The sequence below is a fragment of the Mytilus edulis genome, chromosome 13 (genome assembly GCF_963676685.1).
Source record: "Mytilus edulis chromosome 13, xbMytEdul2.2, whole genome shotgun sequence".
In the NCBI taxonomy this organism is placed as follows: domain Eukaryota; kingdom Metazoa; phylum Mollusca; class Bivalvia; order Mytilida; family Mytilidae; genus Mytilus; species Mytilus edulis.
Genome location: NC_092356.1, coordinates 53,243,388 through 53,265,543, shown reverse-complemented (window position 1 = coordinate 53,265,543; position 22,156 = coordinate 53,243,388). Strand labels below are relative to the sequence as shown.

Genomic DNA, 22,156 nt, shown 5'->3' with positions numbered 1-22,156 from the left:
TTAGGTAAAGTAAAAAATAAAGATATAGTGCATTGTCAGTTAAAATGCTTGATCCAGACTATTAAACTGATAAATTGATCATCAGAAGGTGAGGTTTGACAGTGAATAAATTGACTACAAAAACTATATAAAAAAACAACAGTAAACCTTGTCAGTTTGTTTTAGATTTATGAGTTTGACTGTCCCTTTGGTATCTTTCGTCCCTCTTTTACTTAGGGCTATTCCAGAAAAAAATGTATGGAGGGGTTGGAAGGCACATTATATTAATAATACATGGGTGATGGGTATCAGAGAAAGTTTTCACACTATAATGCGCTATAATTCTTAATTACAATTGTCTGGGTGGCGGGTGCTGACAAAAACTGCCTTCCAACCCCTCCATACATTTTTTTCTGGAATAGCCCTTAGATAAAACAATATTCATCTAAACTTTCAGGTCTAATTGATGTCCATGTTCATGTTAGAGAACCAGGAGCTACACATAAAGAAGATTTTGCTTCAGCCACGGCAGCAGCTCTAGCAGGGGGGATAACTCTCATCTTAGCTATGCCAAATACCAATCCTCCAACAGTTGATGATCAAGCATTTGCTATAACTCAAAAGGTAATTATATGTTTAAAGGGAACAGCCCTTGGGTGGAATGATTTTAAATACTTTGTGTTAATGATGAAGATTGCTTCTATCTAGAAGAGCTTATTTTGCACACACGTTAATGATAAAGAGCAAACCTTTAATTATAATATTTGAGCTGCATTCGATGGAAATGACATTATGCAAATGAATATCAATACATCTGTTCAACTAATTTGGGTTGAAAAAAAACTATGTACATTTTGTAACTGTTTGAAAACGTAGTTGATATAAGAACCCTGTAAAACATACCAAAACTCATCTTTAATATCATATTTGAATGTTCAAAAATCATTCATTTTGATTGTTAAGTTGTTAAGACAAGATAATAATTATGCTTCTAGCAATCCTTTGTTTACCTAATATTTGTTAATGGAGGAAATAGTGATGCATTCTTCAAAATAAAGAGGAGTCTTGATACATTTGTTTATTTTTATACTTCAGTGTGCCAAACAAGGTGCCCGTTGTGACTATGGTATATTTGTTGGAGCCAGTAGTACAAATTACAACACATTACCACAGATTGGTGGGAAAGCAGTAGCACTGAAGATGTACCTGAATGAAACTTTTACTACACTTAAACTAGATGATATATCTATATGGATGAAGGTAAGAATTCACCATTGAACATTGTCTTAATTGATTAGAGGGTATGAATGCACTTGTTATAAATTTTTAAAATACTCATGATCAAGTTTATAAGTTTGAACCCAAGTTACTTTTTAAAAAATATGTCGTGCTTGAAATGCAACCATCTTTAAACAAAAATTGCTAATTTCCTGTTCATGGTTTTAAAATGGTAGACTAAAAATATGAAGAATATTGAATTTTGTAGTAAGAAAATGAGTTGTTCTTTAAAATTAAAAGTCTCTACAATTTTAGCAGCCCTGTTAATGGATGCCATTCCTGATATGCCTCAATATATTTGTCAAAACATGTTTTTTCTGATAAATAATACGGTACAAATTATCCTCATAAAATAAACAATGATAATTGTTTTCCGGTGTGAATATCTTTTGTTTAAATCAACTCCTTTTGCAAAGTGGATATCCATGTATTTATAATTGAAGTTCATTATTTTTTCAGCATTTTGAACATTGGCCAAAGCATTTACCATTATGTTGTCATGCTGAAGGAACTCATACAGCTGCTGTTATACTACTGTCAGAACTATTTAAACGTCCAGTTCACATCTGTCATGTGGCCAGGAAGGAGGAAGTAAGTTTATGGATACTACTTCAAATATTTTTGTTTAGTTTATGTCTGAAAATTAAGTCCTCTCAGAGATTTTTAAATGTGTTCTTTAATCAATGTAATACATGAACATTTTACTAAGAAATAACAGTTTTACATTTTTTTAAATAATTTTAATACAAAAAAAAAAAAACCTCACTAATGGTCTCGTCAGCTTTATAACTTCATACAGCCACAAAATATGCTGCATGGACACTTGGCTCTCAGAATCTATACTATATTAAGTAAAGCTAAAACCCAAATAAAAAAAACCTGCACAGTTGAGTTCTTTACTTAAGCAAGAAAATATAAAACAGAACAGAAGTCTGCTTTGTAAGAACATATTCTAGCAGAAAATTGAATTTTTATCATGCATGTATAATGTTTCATTATAGATCCTTGTTATAAGAGCTGCTAAAGAGAAAGGTCTGGCCGTCACATGTGAAGTAGCTCCTCATCACCTGTTCCTGACAGCTGATGACCTTGATAATGTAGGTCACCAAAGAGGTCAGGTTAAACCTCCCCTATGTACCAAGGAAGACCAGCAGGCTTTATGGGACAACATGGAAATAATTGATTGTTTTGCCACAGATCATGGTAAGCTTTGTTATTTATTTACATTAATATTATCTTTAACTTTTTGTTGACTTAAGGTGGTACCTAACACTACAGGGAGATTACTCTGTAAAATCAGCTAAACGTTTTAATTACGTTGCGTTGTGAAGGGAATATAAAGCTTCTCAATGATCAAAATGAGTGTTTGTCAAACTTTTATATAACCAGTGTAATTTTTCTGATAAATTGGTTGGTTCAAATTTTTTTGAAATTTTTATATTTTTGTCAAAGGGGTAAAGTAAATACTTTGCCAAAATTTTATAAAAATTAAACGAGCCAAATGGATTTTAGTGAAAGTGTTGGGTACCACCTTAAGAGAGTTGAGTGTATATATTACCATACTCGTGAAAAACACATTTTATACACCTTATCGCTATCTGTGCCACTCAACCTGAGAATTGTTTTAGCTGGAACTTAAGACGTCATACAACAATCACTTTTCATTGTAGCGTCAGATATTTTCTACTATGATGTCAAATTTTTATGGGAACTATTGTGATGTCCAATAATGGCGGACAAATAGCAATAAGATGTATTGTAAACTACATTTATTTCCCAAATAGTGCATGTATGAATCTTTCTGTTTGATTTATAATTTAAAGGACAAAGGAAGGTACTTCTGATCACTTCAATATTTCTACTGAAATGACCAATTTTTAATAATTACAATATCCCTTGACCTTCCTAATACATTTGCTGAATTATAGAATGTTATCTACATTTATTTCACTTACAAGTCATTTAAAAGGTGTTCTTATGTTTTTCATGATTCATTTATTTAGAATTTCTTTGAGTTGAAGACAATTTTGGATATTTGGAATGGGTGTTTATTTTAAATTTTGTTGATAATGCTCAAACAAGATATATATTTTGAATGATGAAAAAGAGTTTTATGAATATCACATTTGCAATGACTCATTATGTTGCAGTGTTGGTAAAAAGATTGTCTTGAAAGAACAATGATGATGACTGAAAAAAAGTTTCCAAAATATTTGGAAGTGACTCAATTTACAGTAATTACTTAAAAGTGTTCTTTGCTATCTACAATTTTATATTAAATTTGAAGTTGATTGTTGATTGTTGATTGTTGGTTGTTGATTATTTCAGCCCCACATACATTAGAAGAGAAGGAAGGAGCTAAGCCACCTCCTGGATACCCAGGGTTAGAGACCATGTTACCTATGTTGTTAACAGCTGTCAATCAAGGGAGACTAACGTTAGATGTAAGTTACAGTGACGAAGGCTGTGTGCCTTTAATAACAAAGATTTGAATTTCTGAGGAAATCTGAAAAGTATTTTTTGATGTTTATACTCTGATGGTAGTTTTGGTCATTGGTTTATGTGTCCATTCAAAGAATATCTTGGAATATACATATCAGACATGTTAGTTTCCCGATTAATTGGTGGTTTCCTGCCTGATGTGTTGGCCAGACTCTTGAAGTCCTCCTTTTTATAATTTGAATACCTCAAAACAGTCATTCAGATGAGGTAAACAGCATTTTAAAAGCAAATATACTTTTTCAAACCATAGAAATATATAAGATTGAAAACACTTATGACATGGATAAGGTTCTCTTGATCTATTGAAAACACTTTCCTTAAAAAAATAATTTAAAAAGTTTGGAAATTTTTAAAGTCTGACGAGTATGACATGTTTGTTTATTTTTTTGTAGGATATAGTTAGCAGACTACACGCTAATCCTAGAAGAATATTCAATCTACCAGAACAGCCAGATACATACATAGAAGTTGATATGGAAAGTAAATGGATCATTCCAGAAAGTATGAAATTCACAAAATCAAAATGGACACCTTTTGCTGGCAAACATGTGGTTGGAAAAGTCAGACGTGTCATGCTTAGGGGAGAAGTGGCATATATAGATGGTGAGGTATGTCAAAGTCAGTTTGATAGCTATGCCAATTTGAAATTTTTAAGTATACAAACAAACTCCTACTTTATATTTTATATATCTAACAATATGGGTAATTTAAAAAAATGTTGAATTCTCAGTACACCCATGCTAAATTTTTATTTCTAATGGGAATTTCAGTTGTAATGGTTTAAATGAAGGCTTTTCAAATTTAAGATTCAGATCATTAATAATAAACACGATTTACTTTTATTTTGATATGATTAAAATGTCCGATTTTGGGGGTATTTGTGTGCGTACAGTGTCAGAAAAACACATTTCAAATGATTTTTTTCCGATTTTCTGATCGCCTTGATATCTGCAAAAGGGACTTTTTAAGAACGTTAATAATTACTCTTAACGAAAAATCGTAGCTTCTTTATATGTAACATATTATCTACAAACTAAATTCAATCAGCTTATGGGAAGTTCATGTCCATCCTGTTACCGCTATTTAAATCAGCCGTTAAATTGTTCTCCCTATGAATATTGAATCAGTCAGTGTTTATTTCAAAAGTTCAAAGTTACCTTTAAATTTAAAAACGCCACATTTCTTGAACGACAGTGTAAAGAAAAGAAATTTCAAGACATTTAGTGAGAAAAAATAGAGGGTACTTTTTTCATGTCTATGCTGTTGCCAACAATTTTGACTAATTACACCAACCGTATACTTGTAAAAAGTGCAATAACATGTTGGAAACCAAATTCACAACAGACAACCATAATCACTTCACCAAATGGAGTAGTTATTTCACAACAGCATTCAAAAATGAAAAAATTTGTCTATCCTGTTATGTTATCCTCTCACTATATGGTTGCTATGGTTACAGTAACAGGATAGACAATTGTAGACAGAAACATAGTTAATTTTTTTTATCTTAACATGTACATGTAGGTGGAAAACGAATGAAATGTTTCATTGTTTGAACTCATCTTAAGGTTATAAGGTCTTCTTAATCTTCACAATTAAGCATACTGATATTGGTAACAGGATAGACTGTTATATAGTGATATATCACAAATGTACGTTCCTGTTACCAATGAAATATAGAGAAAAGTAAACTAGCTTATGAGGGATTTATTTGATGTTGGGTTTATTTGATGTTGGGTTTATTTGAAAGAGAGAAAAAATGCCGAACAATATGAATTGTTATCTCAGACTTGCATTACTGGAGGTAATTTTTACAACCTTTGGAAAACCAATTTTTCGAGGCATTTTTCAGTACTACCTGGAAAATTTGCAAATAATCTATTATTTTACAGAATGAATATATATAGAAGTTTATTCTCCTGAAAACCATCTAATTGGCTACGTAAAACAAGCTTTAAATTTTATCTAAACCTTTTCCTAACAACCTAAAATTTCTTTTGAAAATGGTAACAGGAGAGACAAAATATTGTACCACCTATCAAAAAATGTTTTAAGATATTCTTGTATGACATTATTAAGATTGCATCTTTTAATATGTTGTTTTTTTAGTACTGTTTTTTTTATTTGCTTATGTAGAGGGTTGTTTAAACTTTTAATAATTTTTTCAATTTCAAAATTCGACATTTTTGAAAATGATCCATATATCAGTTGCCTTTGATGAGTTTAATGATAATAAAATAAATCTTTAAAATCTGAGGTAGGCACCATATTTTTTGAATGGGGACTTGCCAAAATAAAAATTTATGTATTGGGGACTTGCTCACAAAGTCACAAGATTATTAAGGTAATATTTAATACTATGAAAAAGAAGAAATACTGTAATGTAGATAAACCATTTTAAAACTACATAATTTTTGTCGACATATAATTATGAAAATTTATTTGTGATCAATTAAATCCAGTATGTTGCTACATTTCTTATTGCTAAATTTAGATGTGTGCTTCACCATTTATTTTCCTGGTTTAATTGAATAAAGAACATGTATTTTTGTATTTGCCAAGTTTTGTTTTATCCAGTATTTTGTAAAGAACTTTATATATGACATTTTATTTGCTAGGTTGTTTTGAATCCAGGATTTGGTTGTGACATCAAAAGTTACAAACATTTCCCAAGCCAGGTACAGAGTGACCAGCTACAAGTACAGATACCCCCTGGAACTTATGTTGGATCTTCTGCCCCATCATCAGAGCCATCCAGTCCTAGAAAGATCTTACAAGGAGCTTCCTATGATAGAATGACTAATAAACCAGTCAAAGTAGAAAGTTATACTTCCTATGGTAAGTTTTGTAGATATTTATTTTTTAATTTATTTGACCTTTCAAGTTTATCTCTGGATGTTTGTTATTAACCAAAGATCAATTAGATTCCTTTTGAGTTTGGAAAAGTGATTCTTTCAGTTTCATAATAAGTTTTCATTTTGAGCTACTGCATTGCAATAATCAAAACTTTTCCCAACTTACTAACATTTTTAGCTCACCTGCCCCGAAGGGACAAGTGAGCTTATACCATCACTTGGCGTCCGTCGTCCATCGTCTGTCGTCGTAAACTATTTCAAGAATCTTCTCCTCTGAAACTACTGGGCCAAATACTTTCAAACTTTAACTGAATGTTCCTTAGGGTATCTAATTTATAAATTGTATCCGAAGTTTTGATCTATCAACAAACATGGTCGCCATTGCTAAAAATAGAACATAGGGGTCAAATGCAGTTTTTGGCTTATAACTCAAAAACCAAAGCATTTAGAGCAAATCTGACATGGGGTAATATTGTTTATCAGGTCAAGATCTATCTGCCCTGAAATTTTCAGATGAATCAGACAACCCGTTGTTGGGTTGCTGCCCCTGAATTGGTAATTTTAAGGAAATTTTGCTGTTTTTGGTTATTATCTTGAATATAATTATAGATAGAGATAAACTGTAGACAGGAATAATGTTCAGCAAGGTAAGATTTACAAATAAGTCAACATGACGGAAATGGTCAGTTGACCCCTTTAGGAGTTATTGCCCTTTATAGTCAATTTTTAACCATTTTTCGTAAATCTTAGTAATCTTTTACAAAAATCTTCTCCTCTGAAACTACTGGGCCAAATACTTCCAAACTTTATTTGAATGTTCCTTAGGGTATCTAGTTTGTAAATTGTATCCGAAGTTATGATCTATCAACAAACATGGTCGCCATTGCTAAAAATAGAACATAGTGGTCAAATGCAGTTTTTGGCTTATAACTCAAAAACCAAAGCATTTAGAGCAAATCTGACATGGGGTCATATTGTTTATCAGGTCAAGAGATATCTGCCCTGAAATTTTCAGATGAATCAGACAACCCGTTGTTGGGTTGCTGCCCCTGAATTGGTAATTTTAAGGAAATTTTGCTGTTTTTGGTTATTATCTTGAATATTATTATAGGTAGAGATAAACTGTAGACAGGAATAATGTTCAGCAAGGTAAGATTTACAAATAAGTCAACATGACGGAAATGGTCAGTTGACCCCTTTAGGAGTTATTGCCCTTTATAGTCAATTTTTAACCATTTTACGTAAATCTTAGTAATCTTTTACAAAAATCTTCTCCTCTGAAACTACTGGGCCAAATACTTCCAAACTTTAACTGAATGTTCCTTAGGGTATCTAGTTTGTAAATTGTATCCGAAGTTATGATCTATCAACAAACATGGTCGCCATTGCTAAAAATAGAACATAGGGGTCAAATGCAGTTTTTGGCTTATAACTCAAAAACCAAAGCATTTAGAGCAAATCTGACGTGGGTAATATTGTTTATCAGGTCAATTTCTATCTGCCCTGAAATTTTCAGATGAATCAGACAACCTGTTGTTGGGTTGCTGCCCCTGAATTGATAATTTTAAGGAAATTTTGCTGTTTTTGTTTATTATCTTGAATATAATTATAGATAGAAATAAACTGTAAACAGCAATAATGTTCAGCAAAGTAAGATCTTCAATTAAGTCAATTTGACCAAAATTGTCAATTGACCCCTTAAGGAGTTATTGCCCTTTAAAGACTTTTTTCACAATTTGTTCATCATGTTGACTTACTTTAAAAAATCTTCTCCTTTGAAACTGCTGTATCAATTTCAGCCAAACTTAGGCTAAATGAGTTTCAGAGTATCTAGTATAAATTTTATATTTTATTTCCTTGTATGTCAAGAAACATAGCTCCTATGGCTAAAATAGAACATAGGAGAAAATGATTATTTTTTTTGGCTTTTGAAGAAAATAGGACGATCCAAAAAACATTTAAATAAATTGAAAAGCCAAAACAATCATTGATGAGAGATTTAACCAAAAGAATTAAGGTGAGCGATTCAGGCTCTTGAGAGCCTCTTGTTTTAAATAACAAGGATTATCTCCCTTATATCATAATTCATTGGTCTTGACAAATCTTCAGACTATGAATTATTCTCAGAATTATTAGTTGGTAAACTAGTAAAAAAACTAAAAGATTTGGGAATTATGTTCTTTCAGTAAAGACAAAACTTAAAGATTGGAAACTAAATCCACCATATTGAACTTTATCATATGTTTTAAGTAGTAAATACAGTAGTTTTGAATATTTGATAAATAGCCTGCTTTTTAATCCATATCGCGCAACTTTGATGCGCACCCTTTATCGCATACCCTTTATCACACCCCTACCCTTAATCGCATACACTTTATCACACCTTTACCCTTTATCACACCCCTACTTTTTTTTTTTTTTTTTTTTTTTTTTTACAGTCAGTTATTTTTTTATTATTTTTTTTTGCTTAAGCAATATTTTCCCTCAAAATAGGTACAGTCATTCGGGGACGCAATTTATTGAATGACGTCATTGTTTGGTATGTACATGTGACGTCAAGAACTTCAAGTTTTCTTATTTTTTGGCACACTAAAAGCAACTATAAAAAATACAAAACACACAAAAAAAATACAATAATAAACAAAATATTTTTAAAACAACAGCATGCAAATTGTAAGGTAACCCAGTTTCTTAAGATAAATAATTGGGCAGTTCTTTTAAGGCTTTTTAACCAGACAAAAGTAGAACTGAAGGTAACCCAGGGAACAGTTAATATAATATAACTCTCCTGTTGAAATATATGATAAAGCGTATAAAACGTGGCAAAATCCGTATCACATGCCGTATCACCCTCGACCAATATCATCCCTCGGGCTTAAAGGCCCTTGGGCTGATATTGGTGTCTCGGGATGATACGACATATGATACGGATTTTGCCATGTGTTATTCTCTATTTATTAAATTGGCACAGGAAAAAATAGATATTTTCTTAGTTCGAAATTGGATTGCTGCAGTTTCAGTTTAAAAGTATAATTATTGTTATTCTCTAATATGTCTCTCTAAGTGAAAAGTAAATCTTATTTCAGACATTCCTTTTGACTATGGTAAATTTATTATATTGTATAATACCTTGTATTCATATTGTCACCTGTATCTTCATTGAGGGAATTTTAATAATTTTCATACATATTTCATCATCTACTTTAGTTTTTATTAAAATGCTTTTTGGATTTTGGAGGCATCATTTTTTATCCGACCTATGTTTAAAATTTTCAATATGAAAAATAAATTTAGGATCTTGTATTAAAAATCTTTTCTTCTGCTATTTCTTGTGACAAACAATTTTGACTTGTTTATTTTAATTTTCCTCATTTGAGGAGTGGTAAAAAGAAAGATTAATTTTTAATTGGTTTATGTCAAAGCATGTGCTTGAATTTTGAAGCTTATTTTGAAAATAAAAAAATTCTAAAAATGGAAACGATTTAATATCCAACAAATGCTTTAAGTAACATTGGTTTTATTACCTGCATGTATATTATATAGTTCTAACGAGGAAACTGGTTGCTTGGAAATTGTAACAAATCTCATGCTTTGAGATGTCAAATAAGAATAATATTCAAATTATTTAAAACAAATCAGTAGTAATTAAAATATGGAAAAGAAATCTCAAGTTGTCTTTATATTATACGAAGATTTAGATCTCATATAGGTATTGATTTATGTCGGTGCTGATCATTCAATAAGCATGAAAACTATGCATGAAAAGTTGTTGAAAATAAAGATCTGTCTATTTTAACCAATTGAAAACAAATATGACAGAATAGTTTCTGATGAAAAGACTGCCTCAATTCATATATGATTGGCAAGTGATTAATTAATAGGCTATTCACTGTTGATTAAAATCTGAAGGATAATTATTTGGTAGGTAATATGATACCATTAAGAGCGTACATTTGTGAATGCTTACAAATATTTTGGCTTGTACACTTTTATGTTAATTCAACTCTTTTTGAAACATACTCCATAATTTTTATGCAGCCATTCCTAGTGGAGATGAACACATAAAAGGTAATACACCTTAGGATATATTCTAATTGATAATATAGTTTATATTAGCTTCATTTAATTTATTTTTATGTACATAATTGGTAGGAGAGTTGTCTCATTGGCACTCATACCACATCTTCTTATATACATGTAGTTGTAATTGTGTTGTAGGCTTCAGTATATGTAGTTACCACATTTTATAAAGACCTAAAAGCATTTTATTTGGTTTATGTTTTAGTCCAGTACATGTACAGAGTTTGTGTCAGGAGTTCACACCATATAATATTTAGTCTTTAAGGTGGTACCCAACACTTTCACTAAAATTAATTTGGCTCGTTTAATTTTCATAAAATTTTGTCAAATTATTTACTTTGACCCTTTAACAAAAATATCATAATTTCAAAAATTTTGAACCAACCGTTTTGTCAGATAAATTACACTGGTTACATAGCAGTTTGACCAACACCAATTTTGATCATTGAGAAGCTTAATATATTCCTTTTACAACACAACGTAATTAAAACGTTTAGCTGACTTTACAGAGTTATCTCCCTGTAGTGTTAGGTACCACCTTAATTTGTACATTGTTGACAATTATGATTAGGACAACATTACACAGATTTGTTCTGAACGGTTTCAGAAATAGTTGTGAAGCAGGTGGAAATTAATTTCAAATAGAATTTGGTCGTTGATGGTTATTACCGAAGATGAGCCTTATGAAATTAGGGAAATAATGAATGATATAAAAGAATACAAAGTGCTTCTAACACACCCATACATTAATTTGTATATCCCACTTTAAGGGGCATCATGTTTTCGAATCTGTGCATCTGTTTGTTTGTTCGTCCATTTGTTCGTTTGTCTGTCTTTCCTGCTTAGTTTACAGTTGGTCAAGGTAGTTTTTTATGAAGTTCAAGTCATATGAACTTGAAATTTAGTACAAATGTTCACTATTATATGAACTTTCTAAATTTGTGTCCAAGTTAGAGTTTTGAGCCCTATTTCATGGTCCACTTAACATAGAATATGATAGTGCAAGTGGCACATTTGCATACTAAGGACACATTCTTGTTTAGCAGGATTTACTCTTTTAACAAAATGTTTATATAAAAACTGTTAAGCTTCAATGATCATCTGCCCAATATTCTTTGTTTTTCTTCTAACAGCATTACTACAGTTTAAATAAAAGCATGAATGCATGATATTCTAGTATAAATGATGTCTTGCATGTTTAGATATATATTGATTTAAAGTAGTCAATTTGCTTAATCAGATAATGCCTATTTGCATATTTAAATTATTTGCTTAATTTTCTCTTGCATACTGCATAAATTAATTTAATATTTCTGATCTGTAATGACCCTGATTTTTTTTATTTTTAAAAAAGCATAGTCAGCATAATAGACTTTTTATTGGAATGAATTTACCATACTTGCAAAAATTGACTTTCAACATCTTTTTATCATCATTTGTTTATGTGTCTTTGTTTAAATGACTTTCAGTTTCATATTCATGCATTTTCCAATAGAATGCTCATATTACTATATTATCATTCAATGATGCCATTTACACTGATTGACCTTGGGTAACTCAATCATAAGAAACAGCCCTAGCAAATCATGATATGAATGATCATCAGACATACAATATATTTATAGTTCACCAGGGGTGTGTTCTCAAAAGTGTTTGAAGAACATCATACAGTGAAACCTGGGTAAACCGAACCCTGATAAAACCGAATTTCAGTTTAAACCGAACAATTTTCAAAGTCCCACAAAATTTTCCTATCAATTAACGTTAATCTAATCTGAAAAAACCGAACCCTGTCAACACCGAATTCCGAACGCTTTTTGAAGGCTCGTTAGTAAATTTGTATCTAAAAATTACCTGTCAAAATCGATCAATACCAATTAAAACAATAAAATGTAATTAATTATTTGCATGATTTAATTAAACAAACACAGGATGGCAGAGTATCCCCGAAGGTATTTGAGGTTTAATGAACTTGTGAGTTGTTATTACAAACTAATTAGCATGTCTGTGTCCATGTATAAAGTGATTTTTTTGTAAAGAAACGTTAAACTGGTCAATTACCTCCCATCACCAATAATGACAAGAAAGGAACTTTCCCTCAGATCAATTAAATGCACCTTACTCAAATAATTACGGCCACAAAATCGAAACTGCCATTCTGTAGCTAAACTGTTTAATTAAATAATAGTTTTAAAGCCTTTCACCGGATTAAGAAGTCGTGCAACACAACAAGGTCAATGGAATTTTCGATTGCTGGATTCCCTTTAGAGGCCCTGTATATTTGATTTGAATGCTCCCGAAGACTTTCGTTAGCTATTTAGCAACGATAAAGTCCGAGAATAAACTGGACCCCTGCTGTTGTTTCACTGTTATCGTGTGCCGAAGTATCAATCAGCGGGTGACCAGTTTAGTCCGAGAACTCGTGTGTACAATGACATTCCCGATTCAACTACGGAATCGTCATATGACAGTGACTGTGAATCTGAATTGGTCAATGAATTAACGGATGAGAAAATAATTATAAAAAGCAAAATCGCTACACGTCGGACATCTCCCAACGACGAGCGTGATTGACGGAGTGGCGTTTGATTTATAAACAAAAATGTAGCAAAACGTCTATCTTTTATCTTCTTTTATTTTTACATTTACATCTAAATCAACACAAACATAAACTGTCGGCTGTTGTGTCACCTATTATTCCTGCCAAAATTATTTTGTTGTCGACTTCCGTCTACCTCTACAATCCGAACACCTGTGAAAACCGAACAAAACGCAAAGTCCCGTGGGTGTTCGGTTTGGACAGGTTTCACTGTATAAGAATGTACTTATATATTTCTTATATTTATAAAAGCTGTTGGAAAATTCAGCAATTTTATGTTTAATGTACAAATGTTTGTTAGGCAGTACAAATGTTTGTTATGCAATACAAATGTTTTTTTTGGCAGTATAAATGCTTCAATCATGGTTTATGCCCAGTCGGAAACCCGGTTGAAATAGAACAAAAGAATCGAAGCTCTTTGTTAGAGAAGGCGAGAAATGTTTACTGTAATGTTTACTATAGTGACAAAAATTTTAAAAGTTAATAAAAACAAACAAAATTACAATTTTCTTCTCAATTACTAAGTGTTTTATTTTAAAAACACCATTTGCATAAGTTTTCAATTTATTTAGTACATAGTTAAGCAGAACCATTAGATATCAAGTCAACGACATGGGTATCTTTCAAGTTGGATGTAGAAAATGCATAACCTCAATTTAAAAAAAAAATTACACGGACGGAAAACATATCAATCTATTAGTTCAGTAATTTTCGTGTCTGCCCTTCCATTGTGTGATTCAAGAAAAAATCCAAAAAATGAGTAACAATTGTATCGAAAAGAGAAAATCGAGTGCACCTTTTTATGTAAGGGCGTGTTTGAGTTGAAAAGTTTGTCTTGATATCATATAAAGCAAGAATATTTCATACATCGTTTCGCTTCAGATTCTATCATTTTTATATATAAAAGCTACAGGTTGACTTTATAACATAAAAAAATCACAGTACTAAAAGATGAAATATAAGGGTCAAGTGAAATACCTATCTAATGAATCACAAAAACAGAGTAGGTGTGTTTGAATAGTTATTTTTTTACTGAAAGTACTTGACAGTCTTTCAAGTAGGATGATGAAAATGCGTATCTTGGAAAAATTATAACTTTGTGTGTGTGATAACTAGGGTTTATAGTCTTCAACCACTAAAAAAATCTAGTCTGCCCTTCCACGAAATATGTAATTAGAATTTTTTTAAATGTTTATGAATTTTTGAAAATTCCACCTGACAACCAATTAGACAATAGCTTTAAGTTGAATCAATGCAGACAAGATCATTAACTGATGCTCATTAGCTAGTTGATACATTTGTCGTTTAAAATACAACTGACATATAAGGATCGTAATGATGCAATGTGGATAAATTTATCGGTTTCCAAGAGCAAAATTGGTAGCATGTCATCCCTACAATGGCTTCCATTTCTACGATTGTGAAAATGAACTGGCGTAATGGGGAGATAATTTTGACGAAGTAGAATCCTGACTGTGCCATATTATGACAAGTAAACAAATCAGTGACATATAGTTTTTTATATCCACATCATTTGGACTTTTGTTAATAGTTGTCTCATGGCAATCATACCACTTCTTCTTGTTTTTTGGAGGGAGATAACTCTTCTATAAATGATTTTATATTTTACAGCAAGTGGATATGATAGTAGCAGAGATAGAGATCTTGGTATGATAACACCACCACATACACAGATGTCAACCATTCTACAACCTGTAGGACTACCTCACTATACACATGGGGTTACTGGTCACCATGTATTGACTGTAAAGGCATTCCAAAAGGAACAGGTAATTACCTCCCTTGTACCCTAATATCACATCCCGTTTTTCTATGTTGATCTGTTAGTCAAATTATAGTTTTCCGTACATCAGCCAATGTATAATAGATTAGTTTAATCATTTTTAGACAGGTGTCAGATTGCAAGTCTAAAATTATCAATTTTAGATATTTAAAAAACAGATACTTTTAAAGCTCGTCTGATATGGAATCCAACCTTTTGCCTTCATTAAAATGTAATTATTTTGGAGGTAAAGAAGCTCCTAGCTGTAAATACTATGGTTTGAATGATTAGGATGAGGTGCATTTCATACTGGAATGCTCTACATTATCCAAACAGCAAAAATATTTTTTCCAGAATTTGGTGGAGTTTTAAATAAACATTGTTTGTCCTCAATCTTGAACATGTGCATTTAAAAGAAAAGTGGATATTCTACAGCTAATTATTGTCTGTAGTTATTATACATCTGAATATTCAAAACTTGTATCAGATCTTTGTTACAAGCTGCATAGTCATAGAAAGAGGTTTTACAGTAATGTTGTAGCTTTGGTAGGATTTCAAAAGACAGTCGTAATTATGTTTTTCATTTTTTTTTTTTTTACAGCTTCATCACTTGTTTAACTTAGCACATCAGTTTAGATTGGCAGTGATTAGAGACAAATCATTAGATTTTATACTCAAGGTATGTAGAAAAGTTATTTATTGGCAGTATCAAGTGTAAACAATAGGATTACTTGTATTTACTTATTTAACAGGTGAAATTTCATGTAAAAAAAAAACCATATACAGTGATATTTTAGTGAGAAATATAGTCAATCCTGCTGTACAAAGCATAAATATGTATTATAAGACCATCAATTTTAGATCCCTCTGTAGTACATTTCATATAGTTTGAACCTTAAAGAATCAAACCTGTCTTAAGAGACCACTTTTTTGTTCTTCCTTACTTGATCTCTTAAAACAGGTTTCACTGTACATAATTTGAAGTTTAAAGTCAGTATTCTTGTTTTGTCTACATTAAAAAAAAAAGCTTACTCCCCATGAAAGATAATTATTAAGTGTCATTATCAGTGTTTAATACTATCCGTAGAAAAGATCTTTGAAAAAAAACACAATAAGTTATACATCATCATCATGAGGTACCTGATTTTGAACAGAGAGAAAAAAACATTTTCAGATATTACTAATTTGACTACTGTAAATTAAGAAATTATTGCATGCATTTATTACTGCGATTTTGTCATTTAAGACTAAAATATGATTTTAATTTTTGCAATGTTGAGAAGAATCAAATTGCGAATTTAAATTATTGCAGTTTTAATCGTGTCACATTTTTTTGCAATAATAAAAACATCGCTATAATTTCTGACTTTACAGTAGAATCTCATTCAATTAGATTTGGTTTATGTATTTCATGATTTTCCTTCACTCTTTTACATCAATAGTGTTTTTCATTTCCACAGGGTAAAGTAATGGCCTCTATGTTTTATGAGGTTAGTACCAGAACAAGTTGTTCCTTCTCTGCAGCTATGCAGCGACTTGGTGGATCAGTTGTCTATATGGATGAGGCTCATTCTTCTGCACAGAAGGGGGAGACACTGGAGGGTGAGTAACAAGAGAAATTTTTGTCTCAAAGTACAATTACTGGTAACCTTGTTGATAAAGTTGTTCCCAAAAAAGTAAACCCCAAACTTCTTTCATTGTACACTAATAAAAGTAAGGTGAATATTATTTCCCTTAAAATGTAGAGGGCCAAGTGAGCTTTTCTCATCACTTGGCTTCTATCATCTGTCAACAGTCATCTGCATCTTTTAACTTTTACAAAAATCTTCTCCTCTAAAACTACTGGGAACATTAAACCAAACTTTGCCACAATCATTATTGTGGTATCTTATTTAAAAATATTGTCTGATCACCCTCCTGTCTGCAACTCAGGATGCCCAACATGGTTAAAAATAGAACATTAAGTGGTAAAATGCAAGTTTTGTCTATTATTTTGAAAACTAAGAGAAAATCTGACAATTTGTATATTTGTTTTTAGATTCTGTGATGACAATGAGTGGGTACTCAGATGTAATAGTTATACGACATCCAAAGCCTGGAGCAGTCACTGTAAGTTATAGATTTTAATTTTACACTGAAAATGTTATAGGTTTTGGTTTTGGGAAAGATTGCATGAAAAGCAATAAAAACTCTATGGTAATGACTTGATATATAAATCTTCTAAGGTTTATCACTAACTTTGAGTTACACAAAATTTATTGATATATAAATCTTCTAAGGTTTATCACTAACTTTGAGTTACACAAAATTTATTGATATATAAATCTTCTAAGGTTTATCACTAACTTTGAGTTACACAAAATTTATTGATATATAAATCTTCTAAGGTTTATCACTAACTTTGAGTTACACAAAATGTATTGATATATAAATCTTCTAAGGTTTATCACTAACTTTGAGTTACACAAAATTTATTGATATATAAATCTTCTAAGGTTTATCACTAACTTTGAGTTACACAAAATTTATTGATATATAAATCTTCTAAGGTTTATCACTAACTTTGAGTTACACAAAATTTATTGATATATAAATCTTCTAAGGTTTATCACTAACTTTGAGTTACACAAAATTTATTGATATATAAATCTTCTAAGGTTTATCACTAACTTTGAGTTACACAAAATTTATTGATATATAAATCTTCTAAGGTTTATCACTAACTTTGAGTTACACAAAATGTATTGATATATAAATCTTCTAAGGTTTATCACTAACTTTGAGTTACACAAAATTTATTGCATAGATCATAACACTCTATACACCCTATCCATAAAATTGAGAATGGAAATTGGGAATATGTCAAAGAGATAACAACATGACCAAAGAACAGACAGCAACCGAAAGCCACCATGAACATTTTGTAAAATAAATCAATGAAATATATGCTCAGATATTCAAGGATCAAAATGATGTTATATATGTCAAGACAATTACTTAATTTTTTGCAAGGTGCAGGAATCTAATATCTGTTCTAAAATTATCAATGATGTCAATGTTAAAGTCATCTTTTCAGACTTGAGTTATCTTCCTTTGTTCAGGTTTGAAGTTGAATCAACTATAACCAAAGCTATTTGATTTAACTTCCCTTTGATGAATAAAAGCTATGTTTATCCTTCAGTGCTTACAAGCACTTTGATTATTTTTACCTGAAATTAGCTGTAATTTTTTACATAGACACTTTTATATCATTAAACTGTCATTGGACTGAGATTGATAAGATCAAGATATTTATATTGGTATTTAATCTAGATCTTCATCTGAAATCAGTCATGTTAAAAATTAAGTATTTCATTTTATACCCTTAGGCTCATTCTCAAGGTTATGTGTTTCTATAATCAAAAATATTAAATTTTCTGGATATCTAAATCTCTTATAGTTACAACATTCAAAAATGTTATTAATATTGTCTTATTTTCCATCAGTTTGCAGTTTTCTTGTAAACCTGTAAAATAATCTTTATATTACTATAAACTCACTGCTTCAATCCTCTTCAAAGAGGGGGGGGGGGGAGGAGTGTATAGTGATGCATATGTCTGATTTTCCCTTCATCTTATGTTTTGTTTCCAGACAATAAATAAAGTATCTCTTGACTAAATCTTTTTAAAAATTTAATGTCTTGGTCAATAAAATACTACTAAGGATTAGACATTCACTGCAAGATCCTATTCTAGTTTTTGGAAAGTTTGCTATAGCTTGCTATAGCAATAAACTTTCTTAAGGCATTGGCCTAACCGGAAAAGAGACAGCCTAACTTACTTTAGGAAGTGTGTCCTACTTCTAGATAATGTAGTACTGGTGTTTGAAAACTAATAATAGAAAGATGCTTTTGAAATTTTGAGCTCTTCTATTTTAATAGCATACAGCTTGAATAAAAAATGCACTGAATTTTCATCGATAAATCAAATAATTCAACTTCATTTGAAAGACGAACAAAAACTACTTCGCGGATCTGCGCTACGCGGAAAGTAAAATCAATACACACACGAGACAGCAGTTTCTACGTTATGATTTTATCGGTATTCTTCAGACATGCGTCAGATCCATATATGTGTGACAGTGCCTCCAAACGGGAGTACTACAATCCCGGTTTCAAAGGTTTCCTACCTTCCTCCGGTTGAAGAGAAAATTAATAGCGTGTTTAAAATATTTCATGAATGAACATTTTTCGTCGCTTTATATACGATTTTTACAAATTTCTATTCAATATGTAAAAGCCCGAGAGTATCGGAAGTATCATGGTATCTCATCTGATCTCGGCCCACAACAAACTCGGACTATAATAAACTCGGCCTTTTACATATTCGGCATAAGAAATCGGACTATAACAAAAATCGTAATTATACTAATTGCTATTAAGACTCCTAAACAAAGTTTTTGCTCATTTCTTATTATTTTTCTCCTTGGGGTCTATTTAGTTGTATTTTGAGGGGCCAACAGAAGGGAGGAATTTACTAAAGAACCCTAAGGGATTTTTTTTTTAATTTTCAATAACAATAATAAATTATAAACTTGAAGAAAACAGTAAGTGACAGACACACATGGTTTTCAGTAATGATCACAGGACCATAAAACAAATCAAATTAATTAAATTTAGGTTGAGTCCATGGTGTCACCCCACCTAACCCCTCATGTTTGAATACTTAAAAACAGTCAGATCCCCACTCCTAAACATTATATGTTCTTTATATGTTACAATAAAACAAATCAGATGAAATAAAAGGCGAGTCCCCTGGGGTCACTCTCACCCCCTGGTTTTTTGAGAACTTATTAACAGTTGAGACTACAACCAATATACCATATATATTATTGTATGGGACAATGAAATAAATCAAATGAAATATAGAGGAACTCCAGAGGGGTCAGTCACCCCACCCATAAACCATATGTATTTTTGTATGTGGCAACAAAACAAATCAAATGAAATAAAGTGGGTGTCCCTTTGGGTCAGCCCCAACCCCTCATGTCTGGGAACTTAGAAACTGTCTAGATCCCCACCCCTAAACCATATATATTTTTGTATAGGGCAACAAAAGAAATTCAATGAAATAAAGTGGGAGTCCCTTTGGGTCAGCCCCACCCCCTCATGTCTGAGAACTTGTAAACGGTCGAGATCCCCACCCCTAAACCATACATATTTTTGTATAGGGCAACCAAACAAATCAAATGAAATAAAGTGGGTGTCCCTTTGGGTCAGCCCCACCCCCTCATGTCTGAGAACTTGTAAAAGGTCGAGATCCCCACCCCTAAACCATATATATTTTTGTATAGGGCAACAAAAGAAATTCAATGAAATAAAGTGGGAGTCCCTTTGGGTCAGCCCCACCCCCTCATGTCTGAGAACTTGTAAAAGGTCGAGATCCCCACCCCTAAACCATATATATTTTTGTATAGGGCAACAAAAGAAATTCAATGAAATAAAGTGGGAGTCCCTTTGGGTCAGCCCCACCCCCTCATGTCTGAGAACTTGTAAACGGTCGAGATCCCCACCCCTAAACCATATCTATTTTTGTATAGGGCAACAAAACAAATTCAATGAAATAAAGTGGGAGTCCCTTTGGGTCAGCCTCACCCCCTGTTGTTTGACAACTTGGAAATGGTCAAGATCCCCTCCCCTTAACCATATATATTCTTGTACTGGACAATAAAACAAATCAAATTCAAAAGAAGGCGAGTCCCTAGGGGTCACTCCCATCCCTTGAGAACTTGTAAACGGCTGAGATCCACACCCACAAACCATATATATTTTTGTATGAGAAAATAAAATAAATCAAAATGAAATATAGAAGAAGTCCACAGGGGTGACCCAACCAACTTTTTTTGGAAAACTTATACGGTCGAGATGATCACCCCTAAACCATATATATTCTATTTTATGGGGCAACAAAACAAAACCAATGAAATATAGTGGGAGTACCTCTGAGTCATCCCCAACCCCTCATGTTTGAGAACTTGTAAACGGTTGAGATCCCCAACCCTTAATCATAAATATTCTTGTATTGGACAATAAAACGAATAAAGTGAAATATAATTAAGTCCCTCGGTGTAACCCCACCCCATCCTGTTTTGAGAACTTGTAAACAGTCAAGATCCACCCCCTTTTCGAAAACTTGAAAACTGTTGAAATCCCCACACTGAAACAACATATATTCTTGTACGGAATAATAAAACAAATCAGATGAAATAAAAGGCTAGTCCCCTAGGGCCACTCTTACCCTACCTCCTGCCTGTTTGAGAACTTGTAAACTGTCTAGATCCCCACCCCCAAATCATGAATATCACTTTACTAGACCGGACCAATTTGTATTGGACTTTGCTTAATGTCAGGCGACCCGTGGGAATGACTAATTTTGAGAGCTTTGTTTGGGAGACTTCGTAGCAGCATCCTGTTACAATTATTTCTTGATAAAGTTTTTTCTTTTTTAAGTAGGAAAAAAAGGTAACCATGCAATCTACACACTATCTATTTGAAATATTACAATCTACAGTTGCAAACTTTCCACAGGTGCTATCCAGCACTTTGATTGTTCAGTTGACATCCAAGCTTCAAAGTAAACCTTTCTTTTGTTTCAGTCTGCAGCCCAGCTGTCACGGAAGCCCGTTATAAATGCTGGTGATGGAGTTGGGGACCATCCAACACAAGCCTTACTGGATGTCTTCACAATCAGAGAAGAAATTGGTACATGCAATGGATTAACGGTAAGTCTTGTTAATTTGACTTCTGCAAGTCTATAGACTCAATTTTTTAATGACTCTCATTTCCAGGTTCCTGCTAAGATTAGAGGTTGTGTCTGAGTACTAAGGCTGAGTGTTTCTGCCATAAAACTAACAACGTTCTATTTTTTTATGCCCCACCTAAAATAAAAGAGGGGCATTATGTTTTCTGGTCTGTGCGTCTGTTCGTGTCTGTCCCGCTTTAGGTTAAAGTTTTTAGTCAAGGTAGTTTTTGGAAAGATTAGAACTTGTTCTAAATCTTTACTTAGGCACTGGCCTCCCTAACAACACTACAGGTTAGCTACT

The 22,156-nt window shown here is 32.0% G+C and overlaps 1 protein-coding gene across 4 annotated transcripts in view; it reads left to right on the top strand.

Annotated features, from left to right (window-relative positions):
* LOC139501386 (multifunctional protein CAD-like) overlaps nt 1–22,156 on the top strand; it is a 106,580-nt gene that overhangs the window by 71,947 nt on the left and 12,477 nt on the right. For 2 of the 4 annotated variants that reach the window (XM_071290432.1, XM_071290431.1), the window contains exons 28-41: nt 437–603; nt 1,075–1,239; nt 1,717–1,848; nt 2,259–2,460; nt 3,586–3,701; nt 4,152–4,367; nt 6,378–6,597; nt 9,701–9,718; nt 10,653–10,682; nt 14,926–15,083; nt 15,678–15,755; nt 16,537–16,678; nt 17,115–17,185; nt 21,710–21,835. In XM_071290432.1, coding sequence (XP_071146533.1) covers nt 437–603; nt 1,075–1,239; nt 1,717–1,848; nt 2,259–2,460; nt 3,586–3,701; nt 4,152–4,367; nt 6,378–6,597; nt 9,701–9,718; nt 10,653–10,682; nt 14,926–15,083; nt 15,678–15,755; nt 16,537–16,678; nt 17,115–17,185; nt 21,710–21,835 — 1,841 coding nt within the window. The remainder of the gene's footprint in view (nt 1–436; nt 604–1,074; nt 1,240–1,716; nt 1,849–2,258; nt 2,461–3,585; nt 3,702–4,151; nt 4,368–6,377; nt 6,598–9,700; nt 9,719–10,652; nt 10,683–14,925; nt 15,084–15,677; nt 15,756–16,536; nt 16,679–17,114; nt 17,186–21,709; nt 21,836–22,156) is intronic. The other 2 variants (XM_071290433.1, XM_071290434.1) reach the window with 2 other exon arrangements.